Source organism: Colius striatus, chromosome 1 (genome assembly GCF_028858725.1).
Source record: "Colius striatus isolate bColStr4 chromosome 1, bColStr4.1.hap1, whole genome shotgun sequence".
NCBI lineage: Eukaryota > Metazoa > Chordata > Aves > Coliiformes > Coliidae > Colius > Colius striatus.
The window spans coordinates 196,970,002-196,983,528 of record NC_084759.1 but is presented as its reverse complement, the minus strand read 5'-3'; the positions used below and the strand labels follow the sequence as shown (position 1 = coordinate 196,983,528).

At 38.4% G+C, this 13,527-nt stretch overlaps 1 protein-coding gene across 2 annotated transcripts in view; it reads left to right on the top strand.

Annotated features, from left to right (window-relative positions):
• Positions 1-3,476: 3,476 nt before the first annotated feature.
• CACNA2D1 (calcium voltage-gated channel auxiliary subunit alpha2delta 1) overlaps positions 3,477-13,527 on the top strand; it is a 393,756-nt gene continuing 383,705 nt past the window's right edge. For both annotated transcript variants that reach the window (XM_061989208.1, XM_061989201.1), the window contains exon 1: positions 3,477-3,668. In XM_061989208.1, the coding sequence (XP_061845192.1) occupies positions 3,574-3,668 (95 nt within the window). In that variant the 5' untranslated portion in view covers positions 3,477-3,573. The remainder of the gene's footprint in view (positions 3,669-13,527) is intronic.

Sequence of the window (13,527 nt, the reverse complement as noted above, 5' to 3'; positions counted from 1 at the left end):
AAACAAAAGGATGAATAATTAGTAACACACTACTCCTTGAGTAACTCCTGTATTCCTTTCTTCCCCACACTTCAGGGTGACATTTGCTTCCTAAGTTTCAGAATTAAAAAACAAAAGGCAAAAATTCAAAACTCAGCTTCAAGCCTCACTTAATTTTGAAGGAAAACTGTTATTTCACCCCAGTCTTTCTCAAAACTGGGCTCTAGTCCAAGCTTTCTTCTAAATCCTGTAAAGCTTGCAGGCTGAACTTGTATATGATAGATCTGAGTCTTCTCACAAATGCCGCAGAGATAGCCCTTGACGAGCTCTGTCTTCCAGACCTGGCTGCTCCTCAATACTACAACTAGTTTGTTTGGAGATAGCCCGTGAATTTATCTTCTTCTTCATGCCTGATATTCAGTGGGCTTCATGAGCATTCACTTGCACCTAAGTGGCATTCACCACTTACCTTGCAGAGACTTATAATACAGGTGTAGACAGTACCGTAGCTTTGATGTTTCAAATATTGCTATATTTAAAAAAAAAAAAAGCTGTATTTTCTCTAGCATCTTTTTCACATGTCTACTATTTAGTATGCTAGTATTGCTGAAACAGTGCCAATCCAGACCTTACTGTAATAGATGGAGTGCCAACTCACCCTTGTATTGCACTGTTGCATTGCTAGCCATGTGTTACTGGTTTCAGAATTATCAATAGTATTATCATCCTAAAGAGCTCTAGAAACAATTGATGCAGCATCAGAAATACAGGATTAAAGAAAATTGTACTTATGATGAAAGAAGCATTCCCGTGTAACCCTATATTTTCCTATTTATTATTTTATGTTACTCTTTGATCTTTCTTTGTTTCTTGTATATTATACTGAAATGGTACACTTGAGGGGAAGTGATCTTGCTTATTCTCACCTACTGAAACCATTTCTTGAGTGAGTTTACTCAGTCATTTACATACTATCTTGCCCTGACCAACGCAAGCATCCTTTTCTGCTTGTCAGCTTCAGTGGGAGTAGAGAACCTCTTTCCCTGCTCAGTGCCCATGGTGTGGGGAGCAGCGTGTGGGCCTCTTGGGAAGCACAGCTGGGAATGGAACATGAGCGCTTTCCTGTGGAGTAGAGATGACATAAGTGAATGATAGATCCTACAGGCAGAGAAGGAGGCAAGTGAAGCCTTTCCATCCTTTATTCTGAATGGGTGTTGCCAAAGTATTAATCTTTCACTGTGTTGCCCATGGCAAAGCTGTGGGTGTTTTGAGGCACAATAGAAAAACATGTCGCTTGTGGATCTCAGCAGTTTAGGCATGAACTCACATCAACCTTCAGAGTTCTTTCAAGGATTAGAAACAGTGCTTTTTGGGGAGTATTCATGTTCATAACTGAATGTCCTGTTGATACTGGCTTATGCTACCATTAAACAGTGTGGAGCCCCAAGAGTGAAGAGATGCCTTAAATTACACTCTTAAGAATCTTCCATGGCCTTGTGCAATCTGAACTACTTCACATTTCCAACCTCTTTGCTATGTGCATTTCTTAAAACCTTTATTCCACTCCTCAGTGTCTTCTCTTCACCCTAGATCTCATCTCAACACATCCTATGTGAAGCAGGACCTCTGTGTCACATGCTTGTGACTCTGAATTTAATCATAGCATCCTGCAACAGAGGTCATTGTTTCCTCTACATCCCAGTAGGAAAGAAGAGGTGCTCAGACAAGCAGTTATAGCTGGATATCTGAAGTGTTGCCACTTGATGTGGCAAAACCCTAAATTCAATGGAGACCTACAAAAGCTGGGCTATAAGTACCCTTCAGACTGTTTGAGCCCACAGGCTGCAGTATCATTTTAGAAATTGCTATTTTGGACTTGCATCCAAACCCTGAATCCTACGTACCTACAGGTAGGTGGATAGGTGAAGACAACTGCAAACTCTTCCCACCAGCTCTCAAGTGCCAGCTCCAATCCAGAAACAATGTAGATGAGTGACTGCATGCTTTACAGATTGCAACTTAAATATCATGCTGGCTTGTAGCCTGGGCAATGTGAACACTCAAATCTTGATTTGAGAATCTGTTTTGGCCCTTTGGCCACCTTTAAAATAGACATAAGCATTTTTTTATGGTTTATAGAAATTGTCGTGAGTTAATACATTCAAGATGATGCCATCCTTAAATAGAAAGGATGTGAAAACAACATGACTACTGAATCTACTCTTTCATTTTCACCTGTTGGACTAAATACATAAAAATAGAAATATAATAACATAGTTATTTTTAACTTAAACATAAAAATTATATAAACATATTGAAAACAAAGAAAAAGAAACAGAAATAATGAAAACCGAAATTGTCCCTGAACTTTTAACTGCTTTGGTAAATAAGCTGAGAACTATTTCCTCGGATCATTTTCTCCATTTGCACAGAGAATGTATAGTTGCCACAGAGACCGGTATACGCGAACATGGGTAAAATAAAGGACGAGAGAGGGAATTTGTCCTCTGAATTTTCAATAGAATCCGAGATTACTATCTGGGTTAGCGATGCGACTGGGGCGGGGATGGAGCCTGCGGGCTCCTAGAAGTGCCGGGGGAGCCGCGGGGCCGGGACGCTGGGGGTGGGAAGGGGTTCGGAGGGGCCGCGACGTGCCGCCAGTCCAGGTCGGCTCCGCGGGGCAGCCCTCCGCGGGCGCGTGGCGGCGAAGCGAGCGGCACCGCGCAGCGCTCGCCCCTCCGCGCCGAGGAGCGCTTCTACACCCGACAGATGCAATACATACATTTATATATACACGCACATGCAGTCCCGACTGGTGGCACATGGGCTGTGTGCGGCTGCTGCTTAAAAGAGGGGGGGAGGGGGAGAATTAAAATAAGGCACGAAGCGGTCTTAAAAATAGCGTCGGGGCGGCCGGGAGGTGCGGCCCGCACCCCCGCGGCGCCGGGGGCGGCCCAGCCCGGCCCGCCGCGGCCCGTGGAGTTCGCGGCTGCCTTGTAAGGAGCGCGGCCGCCCCAGGGCCCGGCCCTCGGCCCCCGGCCCGCGGCTCCCTCCCCTCCTCGACTTGCCCTCACTGCCGGCAGGAAAGGCAGGAGCCGGGAGTGATCTGTCCGTCTTCAACTCTCTCCCCGTCTTTCCTCCTCTCCCTTCAGGAGTCCCCACCCCGCCTGCCTCTCTCCTCCTCTTTCTGCTCTGCAATCGGGGAAATAAATCAGGGAAGGACACACGCGCGGAGTGAGCGGGGATCTGTTACAAAAGTAACCCTGATGGCGGCGGATCAGATGAAGCTGGAGCTGCTGCTGGAGTAGCAGAGAGTAGAGTATCGCTCGGTCTCTCTTCTCTATTTCTCCTCTTCCCCCCTCTCCACCCACAGATCTCCATCGTTTCTCCTCCTCCTCCCCACCCTCGGCCGCGCTCCCGCTTCTCCGCACATCTCTGGGCTGCGCCTCCTGAGAGGGGGCGGGTGGGGGGGAGCGGAGGAGGCTTTAAAAAACAACAGCCCCCCCCCACCGCCACCACACACACAATAATTGAATTTATTATTATTGCCGTCTCGCCGACTTGGGGAAGAGGGATCGATCTTCGATCAGGAAGATGGCTGCTGGCTGGCTGCTAGTCTTTAGCTTGACACTTTTCCAGTCCCTGGTGATGAACCACTCCTCGGAGGGACCTTTCCCTTCGGCCACCACGTAAGTCCCCGCGGGGTCCGGGGCTCCGGGGCGGGGGGCACTGCCGGGGCTGGGGAGCAGCTCTGTGAGGGGGAGAGCGCGGCTCCGGCGAAAATACAAAGGGAAATAAAGTAAGTCCGAGCGGAAAGTGGCGGTGGGGTAAAATTGCAAGATTTCGGCAGCTCTTGCTTGGGCAAGAGTGACGGTCGGGGAGGGTCGCTCGGGGCGGCGATCGGAGGAGGGGAAGGTGCCCCGGGCACGGCCGCGGCGGCACTTCGGAGGGGAAAGGCTATGCCTCGCAGCCGCGCTCCAGAGCACATCCCAGCGCTAAATATACCCGCGGCAGTTCAGCCGTGCTGAGAGGAAAGTTTCGAGTTTCACAGAGCCCGCCCCCTCCTCCCGCAAAGGTTATTTCAGCCTGGATGGAGTTTTAAACACTATTTTTTTTTTTAAATCGGACTTTGGCAATTTTACGAACATCATCGCAAAAGGCGGATTTTCTTGCATTTCTGCGTCGGGCATATGAAAGAGACAGAGCATTGCCTTGAGTTTTGAGGCTGTGCTTAAGCTCACTCCTACCTGGATGTGTTCCAGTGCACACCAGGAATATTTTGACAGTTGCAGGGTTTGTTTGCTGCCCGTGGTTGCTGGGGGGGTTGTTGTATGTGCGCACGCGTGGGCCACACCAGAGGGGTTTTAGCATGCTTAAAGCAACACAACTAGGAACTGTTTTCTTCATCACTGGCCTTGCAAATCGTTACTTGTCAAAAATCACCTTTGCCGGAGCTGATGGATGCTTTCGGTACTGGCAGCCTTGTGTTTCGCATGGCAGTTAGATACAAGTCTTTAAAGTACTGGTTACTTACTAGCTTGAAAGTGTTGCCCAGAGCAGTGCAAAGATCACGTAATGAAAGTGTGCAATAAAAGAAAGGCAATAAGAAGCCAACACATCAAATCTGAGATTCACCCACAGATTAGGAAAAAAAACCAACCCAACCAAACATCAAAAAACCCACATCAAAACACTAAACACTCTGGACTAATGACCGTGTTTTATTCCCTTTTCTGCTTTCTTTCTCACCTTATTTTTTTTACTTCACTTTTTTTTCCCGGAAGCACTCATCTTAGTCCCTGAATCTGGGTTAAAGCTACCGGTAGGTAACTTTTAGGTGGATGACTCACTTTAATGCATTTTATGTTAGAAAAACAGTGCTAATGGTAGTCTTCTCTATTGTTTAACGCTGGTAGAATTTATTGCCTTCGTTCATCTTGTGCAGAAGGATGAGTTTACAGCAATTACCAATTCACCAATTAGTACTGCTGGTAGGTTGTTGTAATTGAATTGAGTTCTGGGTATCGGTTCCTTTATGAAAGACTCAAAGGGATGCTCACACTGTTCAATGAAAGAAAAGAATACAAAGATAAGTCTAAAACAACCACTTGATATCTAAGTTGAACAAATACAGCCTTTCATTGAAAGGAAAAATATCTTTAAAAATACTCTCATGTTGCAGTTTATAACATTGTGCCATGTAGAAGCAAGAGAGACAAAATACAAAGCCAGGGTTATCCTGTATCTGAGCTCCTGAATTTATTGTTTCTTACTGAGTTGGCAAGGTTATCATACACAAATACTTACAATTTATCTCCTACATAGATTTTTCTTGTTTTAAAAGAGAAAGAAACATGGAACCTAGTGAAATTAAAATAATACTGTATAGAAAGAATATTGTATAATTTCAAATTAGAAGTGTAGATCAATTTTTAGATTAACAATACATGATGTTTCCTTAAAACAATTTTTGTCCCTCTGCCCGTGTTTGGTAATTCCCTTCAGAATTTAGCTTTACTGCCAGTCATGATAATAGACATTGTCAATAGTGAAATGTATTATATAACTTTAATTATAACTATACTTACTAATAAGTATATCATGTTAGTCAGAATATCATGTTAGTCAGCAGTATTTCTGTGTTCTTCACAATCTGTTTGCTGTTGGCTTACTTTTTCCTCATTGTTATTACATTGAAATATTGTAGAAACATTCTATAATTCTTATCTGTCCTTCACAGTAATGTTTCTCATTTTAAATTAAATCAAAGTGCAAATAAGGCTTCTTTCATTCAGAGGACAGCACCAACAGGTTGATGCAGTGAAAACTGCTTTGCAAAAAGTAATGATGTAACAGGTGAAGGAGAAAACAGTTTTTTGATTCTTTTTAAGGACTTGACAGTGGTGTTTTGTTTCCTACTGTAGATCACAAATGGGCAAGAACAAAGAGAAGTGACACAAATGCCCTTAATGTGAAAGATTTTATATTTAAAAATATTAAAAATAGATTAAAAAGAAAAGCAGAGAACAGAACAAGGGAAAGAAAATATATTACTAAATTGAGGATGGAAGGTTTATAGATATTACGTTATCTACCTGCTTTCTCCCCATTATTTTCAGTTTATTTTTCTTAGTTAAGTTGGTCTGAGGAAGAAAAATTTCCCAACTGTTCTATGAAAAATGTGCATATTAAGGACTATATAGCTAATGATTTCATCAACTTTTTACTGTACAGTCACTTTTCCTTTAGTCATCTGTTTCTTCTGCATCAGTAAATATTTTTATATATTTTTATGAAAACATACAAAGTCTCTATCACCAATTCAGTAGTATACAAATATCAAACATTTTTTAGCAAAAAATGCTGAAAGTTTAAACAATATAAGTTTTATAGAATCACAGTTATTTGATTAATTTTATGTTTCTGACAAGACAAAAAGACTCTGATGTATTTACCCAGCAATATATATAGAATTTCAAATGGAGGATTGTTCTGTATTAAATGGGGGTGTTAATTTTTCATTGAAAATCCGAGCAGGTGGTGTAATCGCATTAGTTGCTTCCTGTGTTGGAATATTTCACTGCAAATATTGAAGAATTTAATGAACTATATAAATATAGTGATAGTTATGTCTTGATCTTTAGCTATAAGGCTTAGCTACTGATCGATACAGATCAGGTTTCACTAAAATGTATCATTTTCATTGCACCATGTATTAGGGACCAATTTTGTGTGGGTCCTGGATGTCATGTTCTTACTTTTAACATAGCAACTCTAAATACTTCAATTATACATGCAGCACAGCAGATATTTTGGACTTAGATGGGAACATTGTTGTATATAGTACTCCCGCCACTATAACCACACTACTGCTAACACAGTATGCAAAGCACTTCTTTCTTTGTAGCCATGTATATTTACGTTTCACAACTTTACAGACTTGAGAAAAAAAATGCTATAAAGTCAATTGTAGTTTGCATGTTTTGTGATGAAGGTAGCATAAGATTCATTTTATTTCTATTATTTTTTTTTTTCTGTACTGCATCAAACCCCATAGTACTGAAGTTAAAAATATGTTGTAATTTTAAAGTATATTTTTGACAAAGTGTATCTTAGCAGTGTTGATACTTTTACAGGTAGTGAGTAATGTACAACACAAAGATGTACCTACTGCTTTTTGATGCTAAACCTCTATGTATTGGTTAAAAAAAGAAAAAAAAACAGACAACAAAACAGAAAAGGTATTTTGATAAAGCTACAGATGAAGCCTTTCAATATGAATGGGACTCTTTTTGTACATTATTCTGGATAAAGCATAATGTCTGTTTTATTTTTATTTTCTCTCTTTCCTTTATCCTTGATCCTTTTTTCCTCCTCAGTCACCTGTTCTATATGTAAACATTATAGTATATTTTATATTCACGACAGATCTGCTGCTTAGATAAATTAGTGTAAAACATCTGTGGCTAAAAATAACATACAGAAGAGATAAAAATAAGATACACATGAAGAGATACGTATGCAGGCAAGAAATTTTTAGAAAAGAAGTTGTGTATTCCCATTTTTTATTTGCATGAATCATTCCTACTGTTTCAGTGTCATTAGGACAACTCAGGGAAGTCTATATGAGTCATATGAATTAAAGCTTACCCAATTGGGACATTTGTATTTTTGTTTTCTGCATATGCACCTAACAAGTGTAGGTCTTACTGAACATGTAGCTGTGCTTAGTACACAGCATTGCTATCTATATAAAATCGGTGACTGAATATAGATAGAAGATATTTACGATCTGTTCTTTTCATCTATTTCTACTGTCAGACTTAGGGATTTTGACATAAATACATATAGTCCCATTTTTAGCATACAGTCTGTGATAGGAGAATGCCAATTTTATTGCTGATGTTAATTAGAAAAGACAACTGCATTAATGGATTATAAAATATCAAGATTGATTTTTCCAATCTATTTTAAAATCTTCGTTATTAGGAAAAAAACAATCCTATCAGTGAGAAGGCAGCCAAAAGATGTAATCTCCTTAGAATCAGAGAAGTGCAATATCACCTCTTAGTGTTTTCTCAGCAGTACATGTCTGAATGCTGAGCATTACACAAGATGTGCAAACCCACTGATATTTTTAAAGTATCACTCCAATCCATTCTTTTAGTAGGAATATACTTAAAAATAAGTGCGAAACAGCTTGTTGATTAGTGTTGGTTTCTTTTTGTGTCTCTGTACACGTGGTGGTGATAAATGGAAATTATTTGGATCTACAAAGCATTTTTTAATTTTACATATTTTATGAGAAAACTAATTTTTTTCTTTTTATATTTCTCAGATGTTTATGCTGGGGCCTCAAAATTAACAAATTCCATAGATTTATATTTTATTAAGTACAAAAATTCAGCTGAAAACATCAATTTAGGTACTAATCATAAGAAAGCAAATTTAACTGAAATAAATCAGCACTGTAGAGGTTCTTACCATCTTTCATTTTGCAGTGATGCTATTTTCAGAACTGCATTGCTCATACCCTGCAAAATGATTTTATCCAAGAATTCAGCTGCTAGAAAGAGAGCTGGAGCTTGGCAGCACATTAGTCTGAAATGTATTCATTGTTAAATAGGAGGCCTGTTGTACAGATCTTAAAAATATTTATCTAGCAGAGCATTTTGAATTGATAGAAGCATGGTCAAATTACTATTACTTTAATCTTTATAACAAAGAAACAATACAGTCTACAGTTGCCCACTGATAACTGGGATCTGACATGCTTATGCCTTTATTCATTTTTCCCTTCTGCGAGGAGCTTTTACCCAAGTTACTATTATCTTCTAGAGCAATGTTTGACTTAAACCTCTGTGAGATAAGGGTTGCAGTTTAGGAGTATTTTAGTAGTACAAGAGAAAAATTACTCATTCTCTCTGTCTCCGACTATAGCAGAAGCAAAATTGTGCACCAGATAGTTTTGCACTTCTTTGCAACAATACAAGAGCTTTTGATTCCTGTGTGCTTGGGGTGCCTGTTGTGCATAGAGTGCTTATAAAGACCTTAATGACAAAACCTGATATTATGGACTGCAGAAAATATTGTTTTCTAGAGCTTTGTTAAAATATCTGCTTGAATAGAAGAAAAGATTTACCAGATCACAACAGTGGAGCAATATTTTTGGTCTAAAGCTATAATTTGGTAAAGTGAGGTGTCATACTTTATTTGTGCCTTTTACAAATGATGAAAAGGGCTTCCTGATAGAAAGAATGACAGTTTCACGTCCTTAGTGTCCTAGTAAAACATACTTATCACTTGGAGAATATGCAGAACTTAAGTACAAAATAATAACTGCAGTTCTACCCCCATCACAAGACAGTGTCTGTACATTGGGTCTTAGATCACTCACTTAGATCTGTTCCTCCATAATTTTTTTGATTCTGTCTACACCTACTACAAGACAAGTAGCCATACATACTTAAATGACTTACATTTGAGATTATAGCTCAAATTTTTTTGTCTTTTAGCATCTATTAATTAGTCTGACCTCACTCAACTTTTCTTTAACAATGTTTTGTACTTTCAGATCAGACCAAGAGCTGGATTTTGCACCAATTGTGCTGTTGCTTACTACAGCAAATTAGACATTGCTATTACAGAGTGCTGAGATTCTTCTTTTCTTCCTGATTTAGGTTAGTAAAAGACAACTGGAATCAATATTGTTTGCAGACCATGATTTTTATGTCAGGGAGTACTGTGTAATGCACACAGTAGTGATACAGGAGCGGCTTACGTTTAAGGTGCAAGTAAGTATGTATTAATGAGAGTGAAATCACACCCAACTGCATTTATACTTCAGTGATATTCTTGGTTTCAGTGTTCTCAATTTAGGGCCAGGCTTGTAGCCTGAAATTGATATTCTTGGAAAAAAAATCATTGTAAAAGCGATTTTCAAAATACACCTCAGCAGTTTTTAATAGCTAAAAATAAATGGCATATGCCTGCAGCTGTTCAGCTCTAGAGAGATTTGTCTTTTCCTTCTGCAGTGCTTCCCAAACTATTTTTTAGCCTGCTGTGCTTCTAAGCAAACTCAATGTTTCACACTCTCCTACCTCCCAGACTTAATGTTTTCAGGGTGAAATGTAAAACTCCCTCTTTCTCAAGCACACTATGAGAAGAGTATGGCTCAACTTTGGCAATGTTACACTAATGATCTTAGGGAAAAGATGACATTTTTTCACTTATGTCCCTCTTTACAAAACCTTTCTCTGCACACCAACAGCACACAGATGACAAAGAGCTAAATTTCTGTTCCTTTTATAATTTTTGCTATTTGTTTACTAAGATTCTAACAAGTTTATGAAAAAGATTGACATTATTTTGCATCAACAAATCAGCATGCTTTTGCAGTTAATTACAGTAATTCAAAATCAGAGGTTTTTTTTTTTATCTAAGGCAGGCCTGAAATACCCAGAGAATATGAATGTGAAGTTATAATATTGCTGAGTATTATAAAAAAAACTTTTATTGGATTTTTTGCCCTCTTTTTAAATTACTTTGTCATTCTTTTTCATTTGGGAGTTGGACTGGACAAGAACTGTAGTCTGACTTTGTATAAAGATTTCCTATGTAGGGATTTAAGCATTTTACATTTTTGAAATTTCCAGTGTTTTGCCAGAGCCATGAATGCAGAAAGAAGAGGGTTTTTTTAAAGAATGTGTCCTATGAATCGTATGGGCTAAGAATAATTTTTCCACAACAATCATTATCTTTAATATGGAGGTATGTATTGGATCACAGAGAGGTTTTTTTTTTCAGCTCTGATGCATGTAAAGCTTCAGTTGAACTTTACAAAGACTCTGAAATTTATCCATTATAATAAATTCTGATTCACCTTTGACCTGATTTGTGAAGTAAATTGGAAGACGAAGGAGTTGCTGCGTCCACAGGATCGTGTTCATAGCAATCAGGTGATAAATTATGTTAATTTGTATTTAAAGAATAAAAAGCTAAACTCAATTATTTTGTAACTCAAATGCTCTTCTTCCCCCTCTACAGCTCCCCACTAGACTGGTATAAAAGCTTAAAATGTTCTCCAGCAATAAAATCTCTCCCTACTGTATTTTTCTGGAATTTTTGTTATATTTTGCTAAGCCTAGACTATAACTATTTTCAAGTAGGCAAAAAAATAACAATATAAAAGTTCTTTGGGTATAGATGGCAGAACAAAGGCCTAAATCAAGGCATACAATTTCCTGAATTGTCGCTTTTAATACTGTGCTGCATTTTTCTTTCTGCAATAAGATAGTCTTAGACAAACCAGTGAAAAGAAGTTTATCTCATTCTTGGAATGAGCAGAAATTTGCCATCCAGGCTTGTGTTGACTCTTGATTAGAAAGTCAAACCTTTTCCATAGGAGGAAACTGAATTACAGGTGTTGTTCTGTCAAAGATTATGTAGTGAAACATTTTGCAATTTGAGCTGTAAGAATCATGCTGATCAATACCACACATTGGAGGAGAGTATTGAAAAATAGAAGTATGAATTAAAAAGTTAGGATTTTTACTATTCCTCCTGCCACTCTTTCAGTGAATAACTTACTCCTGATTGTGTAGATCCAATATTTCATTAGACCAGTCAAAATGTTGAGGGGAAAAGTTCAACAGCCCATGGTAAGGCAAGTTTTGATTTATGATATTCTGATGTGGACTAGTGGGAAAAATGGTTGATTTTGTAAAAGGCTGAAGGAACTCTCACAGTAATAGTTTTCCCCTAGTATGGATTTGAATATGTATTTGGTAGAGGTCTTGTGAATCCAAAATACAGTCCTATATATGGAGGCAACACTTGGAGAATGCTCTACACCACGAGACATGTTGATACTCCATTTCGTAAATTTAGTCCAGAAATATGGTTGTTTCTCATGCAGTTGTTAATGCAAATGTTTCCTTTTTGCAGAATATGACATATCATTTAGTAGACTGAATTAGAATTCAATAAAATACATAGTAGACTATTCTTCATAAGTACTTGGAATAATTCCTGAAGACATAATTGAATGTCCCTATTTTCTGATAGCCTCATATGTAATTTAGTTCTTTTTACACATGGACGTAACAAGTCCATTACATTTTCTTTTCAGAGATGGATTAAAATGAAGAGATATACATATAGGTATACGTGGAGAGAGAAGCTGTAAATGAAGTGAGCCATGAGCCTTTTCACACTATCATCTTCTGTGGAAAGTTATCCTTCATTAAGATCGTTAGACGTGTGTGTACTACCTAATGTAGCAAGTATTTCTGGAAAGATGGACCAATTTGTGGGGAAAAAAGACTTTTTTATTACTTTAATAAAAAATATTTCAGATTTTTTTCCTGTGTCGCACATTCTGAATTGTTTGCATCTTGTCTTGAACTCTTTGTCATTATATGTCTATTATTATCTGCCTCCCTTTGTCTGCCTTGCATTATTTCTGAAGTTTTCTACCTTAGTTTTCTACACCAATTTCTCTCAGTAAAGCAGGAAGCTGCAATATCTTACCATTTAGTCAAGCAAGGGCTTATTGTCAAGATTCATTTGTTAACTAATGCCTCTAAAGCCCTCTGCAGTTGAAAAGTGTTGTTAAGCTGTTAAGCCTTGTTTATTAAGATATGTGTTTGCTATATTTTCACCTTACCTTAGAAACTTGCATGGCCAAACCTTTCCTGGATGGATAATACCTCTGGTTTACCTGCTTCTCAAAGTCTTTTTTTAATAGATTCTTTGTAGAAATAGTAGCATCATATCTGCTTCTTTTAGTAACTTGAGATCTGGGGAGTTAGAAGAAGTTAATCCCCACGATCTGTACTTATTGGATGTACACAGATTGTAAAACATAAGCTTACAACATTTTTAGAAACTAAGAGGAGTCAGCAAAAATCTGCAGACGGTATTGTGAAAAGAAGCCAGCATCTGACTCATGCCAACGCTGCATGCTAGTTGCACTCCTTTGACACATTATAAATCGTTGTTCCCACTGTTGAAATCACTTAGAACTGTAGATGCCCAGTTTCTCTAAAATTCCTACTGTGAATATTTTGTACTTTCTAACTAAAACAGAGGCAATAGGTAGGTAGAATAGTAGCCAAGTGCTCATGACATTTGAGTTGATTAACCTGATCTGCTACTCGTTTTCTGATTTGCTGTTCGCATTTCTAAAATGGGACTCACACCCCAATTGTCATCCTGTTTAAACAAGCGTATGTTGCAAGGTGTCCTGCTTCTGTAAGAAGGATGGTTACAAAAGTACATAATAAACGTTATTTAGGTGGTCATCCATTAACTTATATCCATTTATGAACTTGTACCATGCCTAAGATAATCGTTGCTAGTCACTAATTATCTGATAATGACCATGGCTATTAAAATTTCAAGCAAGAGTTACATAGTTTTCATTGTAATTATTTTGGCTTACTGCAAACTGTAACAACAAAACTGTCATCCATAGGAATTCTTTTGTTACTCACCAAGCCACTTTTCTTGCCTTAGTATCTTCTCAGATTAGACTTTTGTCTGTTA